Here is a 7,151-nt window from a genome sequence, read left to right as displayed (position 1 = left end):
CAGTGTGTATCTTCTGAATATCTTGATCCTGCTCCACTGCTGCTGATTTGCCACGGGACCGCAGGCGTAATGCCTGCACCAGCAGGCAGCAGCATCCCGGAGGAAGCTGCTGCTTGGTCACCTTCTTGATTTGTTCAAGTTTTTTTTTTTGTCCAAAACTTCTTGACTTGTTTTTCCTAGAAACTACTTGATCTGTATTTTTAAAAACCTTCTTGATTTGTTTTCGGTTTCATGCTTTCAGCTGCTGTGGCCTGCTGGTTATGTCTCGGTGCATCCGCTCCACTCTGGTAGCTCTCCTCACAGCTAGTAGGTTTCTGTTGCAACCCAAGTTCTTCCAACACTGGAACAAGGAACAGGGGTGGCAATTGTACCTCCAACTCCAGGCATGTAGCCGCGGAATTTAAGCGATTCCAACGGAGTCAATAATGCACGGCAGGCTTCGAAAATGGAAATCCGATTTCGAAAGCAGATATATGTTTGGCTACAGTCTACAGAAATGTCATTTATTTGTACCCTAGAGCCTAGACTTCTCCCTCAAGCATGCAATTTTTCCTTCAAAAATCAAAACTCAGAGGCAGATGACAGAGCCAGAGAGGGGACACACAGCTTTCAAGTAAAAAAACAACAAAAGAGAGAGGTAAAAGAATTCAAATAAACGCCCACCGTGGGGCTCGAACCCACGACCACAAGGTTAAGAGCCTTGCGCTCTACCGACTGAGCTAGACGGGCTGTTTGAATTCTTTTGTACAAAATAAATAAAGAATTTATGTACAGTTGACAGCACTCAACCCACAAGCCAGAGAACTACTGCATTTCGTTCGAGCTTTCCGTGCGAATGTTACTCCTGCAGTTTTAAAGCTGCAGAACACAATCGAGAACTCTTCTTGCATACTCGGAAGAGCAGCGCCTCAGTTACGAGGCACAAGCATCCATGCTTAAGAATGTTCGTGCTTTGCTTGCACGGAGACACGATATACACAAAGCAAAAGCAGGCAAGCACCTGCTTGCTTGGCCCCTGCGACATTGCAAATGGCAAGCAAGACCAAATCCCAACCAAATCACCCAAGCAACCTTGGCACATTTTAATACGACGTACTAGATGCCATCATCGCCATCCTTTGCCGACAGAAGACGACTCCTCTGCTTCTTGGAAATGGAAGCCTCACACGACGTGCCTGCCATTCCCATCTGCCAAATCCAATCATCACAAAGGAAGAAAAAACACGCTATTTGGAGTATAATATGACAAACCACGTACAGATACAAACTGTTCTCTGTGCATTCATAGATTTGCAGTATCACAACTCACAAACTAGTTACAAGTTACAAACGGCTCTCTGTACAATTTCGTTCGTATTCACAAATCTCACGATGAAACGATGCCAAAATCCGTCCTGGCTCTTCAAAAAAACTCGAGCGTGACGCCAAACGAAAGAAGAAGAGAAATCAAATGTACAGAGCGTGACGCCAAGCTCGTGTGTGCTTCTATGTATATACACAAACTATACACGGATGATGCGGTGGTCGCCGGTCGCCGGGGGGGCCGCCGGCTGGTGGCGCTGCTCGTAGTGTTGGTGGATCTCGTTGACCAGCCACCGCGCCTTCCTGACCGCCTGCGGGGTCCCGTCGGCGATGAGCGCGTACAGCGCCGGCATCAGGGCCGGCAGCTTGCCCAGCAGAGCGAGCACCCTGTCCCCGCCGTGCCGGCCCAGCGCCGCCAGCAGCGACGCGCAGTGCTCCCTGGCCGACCGCGACGCCGACTCGCCGAGGAAGTCCACGAGCCGGGTCACCAGCTCCGTGCTCGCCGCGACGGCGCGCGCGCCGGATGGCTGCTCCGCGAGCCTCGCCAGCAGAGCGACGGCGTCGACGGCCAGGTCGTCGCCTTCGCTACCGCCGCCGCCGACGGCGGCGGAGCCCAGCAGCAGGCCCGCGAGCGCCGCCACGGCGCCGGCCGACACCGCCCGGCCGTGCGCGTCGGCGCACTGGAGCAGCCCGTACAGGCTCACCAGCGCGTTCTTCCGGCCGCGGTAGGCGCCGTCCCGCGCCAGGCCCACCAGCGTCGGGATCGCCTCCGGGATGCGGCTGATCTCCTCGCAGTACTCCGGGTTCGACGACAAGTAGAACAGCACGGCCGCCGCGTTCTGCCGCGCCTCGACCCTGCCGGCGACGTTCACGGCGTCGACGATGAGCCCCACGCCGCCGGCCTCCACCAGCGCCGCCCGCCCGGCCGGGTGCTTCGACAGGTTCAGGAGCCCCGCCACGGCGTTGTCCTGCACGGTGGCGTCAGCGGAGGAGAGCAGGTGGAGCAGCCACGGCACGGCGCCGGCCTCGACGAGGCACGCCCGGTAGAAGACGTTCCGCTTCGACAGCTTCCGGGCCTCGTACGACGCCTTTCTCTGCTGCTCGGGGGCGCCCCTCGACAGTCTCGCGACGAGGAACGCCGCGGCGAGCCGCGCGCCGCCAGCCGCGGCGGCGCCGAACGGTGAGGCAGTCCTGTCCACCGCGCACCGGTGCTTGCCGCTTGGCTCGTGGGGCGGGACGACGCCGCGGCTGAGGAGCAGCTGCTCGATGATGCCGCGCGCCGCGGCGTTGGGCACGAGCTCCGCGCTGCGGAGGCGCTCGCCGGTGACGGGGCACGTCCGGCACCCGCTCTTGATCCACTTCTTGATGGACGCCCGGTCGTACGTCTGGCCGGTGGCCACCGTCACCGGGTCGGTCATCAGCTCCAGCGTGATCGGGCACTGCAGCGCCTCCGGGTTGATCCACGCCGCGCACCTCGCAGCCGGCCTGGCCACCGCCGCGGCCTTGTTGTCGGAATCGTCAATGCGGTCGAACAGGACGACGCGGCAGTAGAGGAGGAACGCCAAGAGGCCGGCGATGAGCACGAGGTCGTTGTCGTCCTCGCCGCCGGTCTCCAGGCGCTCCAGCATCTCCGCCTCCAGGAACGCCGCCTCCTCGGCGCATCCCGACCAGGTGGCGGCGCCGACGCGGGCGAGCACGTGCCGGGCGTCCTCGGCGTCGGGCGTGGCGCCGCCCGCGAACCGCGCGAGCACCGACCTGACGCCCCGCGCCGCGCGGCCGTCCTCCAGGTCCGGCCGCAGCCGCGCCGCCGCGCGCCACGCGTGCGCGGAGACCATCCCCGCGAGCTCCCGCGCCTCGTCGGACGCCGCGGCCACGCCCTCCGGCAGCACCTCCACCGCCGTCGCGACGGACCCCATCACGACGCGGAGCTCGGAGGCGGCCGTCTCGGCGTTCATCAGCACCCACAGCCGCGCCCCTTTCCGGCCGCAGTCGGCGAGGAGGAGCCGCAGCTTCTGCAGCGCCACGTGCAGCTCCGAGAGCCCGAGCACGGCGGCCTCAGGCAACGGTGCGCCATCGTCGGACGCCGCGTCGCGGACGGCTTCGAGGAACGCGAGGAGCAGGCCGGCGATCCGGACGGCCTCGCGCGCGGCGCCACGGAGCGCGGGGAGCGCTCCCACGCGGGAGCCGGCGGCGGCGTCCGCGGCGAGGGAGAGCAGCGACGCCAGCAGCGGCGCCGGCGCGATGGCCTCGCACGGGCACACCGCCGGCAGCGCCAGCATCCTCCGGCGGCTCGGCGGCTGCCCGCGCTCGTGCGGCGGCGGCATATCTATCTCCTCCGGGGCGATCGGAAGCAAAAGATTCGCGAGAGGGGGGGAATCAACGAGCAGCTAGCAGAGAGATGATCGGAGGACACGATTTCTATCACCGTCCCGTGCCGTCGCGGCGGCCGGCCAAATTTGGAAGAGCGCCTACTTATAGGGGCGCGGGCACACGTGTTGCCCCCACGGGCCGGATGGGGACACGTGGCGATCGGTCCACGTGGACGGTGGCCGGTGGGCCCGCGGGGGATGGTTCCCGGATGGTGAAGGGCAGCTTCGGCGACGGGATTACGCGCCAAATTTATGACGGCACAGTGCAGGTGCCGCGCTGGACAATCTATTTTAACGAACTGGACGCATCTCTGTGGCTAGAGGATATTCAAGAATCAAGATAGGCCCGATTTATCCGCGCCAAACAAGGGAGATAAGCTTGATAGCTAGATCAAGCTGTTTTCTAGTAAAAGATCCAGAACGGATTTATCTCAGCTTAGGTTAGGCATAGGCTGGCTTGGTGCGTTATCGAATCCTTTGCGGAGTCGGGGGCATTTTAGCACATCCAGCACGTGATCTTTTTTTTAAAATTCATCCATGTAATACTTCCTCCATTTTAAATTGTAAGCATTACATATGTAATTTTTTCTACCTACGTATCTAGACATAGTGTAAATCTAGATATATAACAAAATTTATGAACCTAAAAACTAAAACAACCTACAATTTTAAACAGCCTTCCGTTTTAACTCTAGAGTCTTTTTTTTTTTTACCTTATCAGGATATCATCCTATCCTCCCATTAAGGGCCACCGAAGTACCTCTATTCATTGCTTTGCCACTGAGTACCCCTATACCGGCTCTACCCAAAGCCAACACGCCAATAATTCATCTCAAATTTAACTTTCCCATCTAACTTTTCCTCACATGTTATCGTCAAACAACCTATCCGACAATACTTCAATTGTCATGTACATGCCACACCGAGTTTATCGTACTTTGATTTGATGCAGGGGCGGGCCTAGAAATTATCTAGGACCGGGGCTCGGCATAATAGAAATTTATGTGTTTTTATCCTTTAATATTTATGTAATTTTTCCTACACCTCCATTAGTTTTATTCGCCTTAGACCATGGCTGCAGCCCAGTCGTAGGTTCGCCACTTTTGATTACCCTTGAATCCTAAAGGACCTCGCCCCCGTATAAGCTTTGCCAGCAACAAGAAAAGAGGGCCGACTGCAACCCGAATCGTGGAGCGCATCTGATGGATGAAAAACGGAGTGTCCAAAAATCCAAAAAAATGTTTTGATTTTAGGGCCACCCGCGCGTATAAAAAATGGAGTGTTTAAATTTTGAGAAGAAAATGTTTCACTTCCTTTTTTAACACAAGTGATTGGAGCGAACGAGATTCTCGTTTCCCTTTCAGTTTTTTTTTTGATAAAGTCACGGGGAGGTCGGCGGGCGGGCCCCCAGCTGGCCGATGCTGCGCCATGCCACCGCCCCACGGGCCACTACTGGCCCAGGGGGAGCGTGGGCTTCGTAGAGCGGCCAGCGCCGCCGGCACACCGTCCCTGCCGGCGCCGCCGCGTGCGTACGCGTCACGACGGGGGCCGGACCGCCGTCGTCCGTAGCGTACGGTACGGACTCCCGAGTGGCGAGTGCCCGCGTATGTTGCCGACTCGCCGTCGTGCCCGTGAGCGATGCTATTGGGACTATTTTTTTCTTTCTGATTTGATAGTAAATCTTTTATACCTATACGGTACGAAAGCATTTAAGAATATATGTATCTAAATGATACGACTGCTGACTTCTTTTTTTGTTTATAGAGCAGAATGCGCCCAAGTGTGTTCATATAGATGAGTACATCAATTTCTACGGTTATATCATATTTTTTTAAAAAAAAACTTTAGTTAAAATAATAAAAAATTTGGGTGACGTGATGACATTTGCGCGTGGACGGTTGGGCAAAACTTGACGAACGAATCGGTCACCCATGCATGCTTGGCCTATGCACGGACGCACTACTCCGTAAAAGTGAAGGAAGTGTGCGTGGACGCTGAAGCAAGAACAAGCCAAAATTGTCGCTACCATATTCAAACAATGTCATCGCCTTCCATATAAAGGAATCGATGCCCTCGCCTCCTGCTTCCGATATTCCAGACACGCCGCCGAAGCACGTGGCCGGCGACATCGATCACCGCCTTTTGTCGTCGGAGCTGAAGGCGGCGGCTCCGATCCTGCCCTTATCCTCCAAGGAGTAGTTCTCAGCTTCCGGCAGACAGGTCAACTCCGATCGGATCGAGGACGCGCCGAGCGATCGATCACAGAGCAAGCGCGGATCCCCATGGTCTATGGAATTCGATCCCTGCTGCCGTTTGAATTTGTAGTGCTAGTTATTCAAAAAAAGAATCTTGTAATGCTGGTCTTAGCTAGTGGCAGTCCGAATGTCCGATACTCCTGATTGCCAATTTTGCAGTGCTACTATACATGTATGTAGTTTTGACGACATGTCGTAATTAATTAATTAATCCTTTCAGTCAATGTGTCGTTGGCTCGTTGCCAGTCTGGCCCGGCGGCCGCGTCATCAGGTCTCAGATCCAGATCAGCCGCCCACAAGCCACCCTCCTGCCTGCTCAGGTCCCACAAGCCACAAGCCGGCTCAGGTCCCACAAGCCACAAGCCACCGCTTGGACTCTTGATGGAAATACTCTCATAACTAGGTGCAGCACTGGCATAGCTACTGATGCAAAGCGTGGCATACTAAGGTTCCGTTTGGATACATAATGCTAAACTTGAGCACAGTGCTAATGTGGAGGATCCACTTCGGATTTTGCTTGATTAAACATGATTAAGTCGTCTGATATGCGACACTCATGCCTTAACCAAGTAAACACGAAGTGCCGTCGGATTTCATCCGATTTAACCACTTGAACAGGACCGAATATCAAACTCACACGAAGGTGAGCGGTTCCAGAGAATACAACAGGTCCACTGAGTTAAACAAATTAACCACTTAGTTCGGCCACAAAACAACATCAGAGTTTTACAAGTTTTAGAAGAAAACAACAGAAGGTAAAACAAGAAGGTAAAACAGCACGCGGAAGCTACTTCGTCGGGGTCGGACATCCCTGGTGAGGCCAACCGGGACGTCAGTGATCCCTCTCCTCGCCGTCCGAGGAGGAATCCCACTCAACCGTCCAACCCGGAGGGAGTTGGGGCGGCCAAGTGCCAACAGAGGAGGGCTCAGGAGCGGCAACTTCACCTGAAAAAGAAGAGTCACAATAAGGCTGAGCTACTAAGCTCAACAAGACTTAACCGACAGGAGGGAGCTACTACACCACTTCTAGACATGCAAGGCTCTTTGGCTGAGGGGTTTGTTTGCCAAAAGCATTATGTGTATCCCTACTTTCAAGGTTTTAGCTCAGGTTCTAAGTTCATTATCCGGTCTACGTTAGCAACTTACTCTAGACAAACATAGAACCAACCAAAAGGTATATATATATATCTTCATCAAGACCATGTCATCATCAGATTCCTTTGTT

General features: G+C 55.4%; 1 protein-coding gene and 1 non-coding gene across 2 annotated transcripts; both read right to left on the bottom strand.

The window, feature by feature from the left end:
* Positions 1 to 656: 656 nt before the first annotated feature.
* TRNAK-CUU (transfer RNA lysine (anticodon CUU)) lies at positions 657 to 729 on the bottom strand. Its single transcript has one exon. It is a non-coding gene; the product is annotated as a tRNA-Lys (tRNA).
* Positions 730 to 1,255: 526 nt separating this feature from the next.
* LOC117860316 (U-box domain-containing protein 19) lies at positions 1,256 to 3,763 on the bottom strand. Its single transcript, XM_034743586.2, has one exon. It carries the CDS (start codon positions 3,624 to 3,626, stop codon positions 1,503 to 1,505), a length of 2,124 nt encoding a protein of 707 aa, XP_034599477.1. The 5' UTR covers positions 3,627 to 3,763; the 3' UTR covers positions 1,256 to 1,502.
* Between the last annotated feature and the right edge of the window lie 3,388 nt (positions 3,764 to 7,151).

The sequence above is a fragment of the Setaria viridis genome, chromosome 6 (assembly GCF_005286985.2).
Source record: "Setaria viridis chromosome 6, Setaria_viridis_v4.0, whole genome shotgun sequence".
Taxonomy (NCBI): Eukaryota; Viridiplantae; Streptophyta; class Magnoliopsida; order Poales; family Poaceae; genus Setaria; species Setaria viridis.
The sequence above is the reverse complement of the archived record's forward strand: the minus strand, read 5'-3'. Positions and strand labels throughout refer to the sequence as shown.

What these genes read in the sequence shown, in the direction of transcription:
- LOC117860316 (XM_034743586.2), bottom strand. Translation starts at nt 3,626, where the DNA reads ATGCCGCCGCCGCACGAGCGCGGGCAGCCGCCGAGCCGCCGGAGGATG.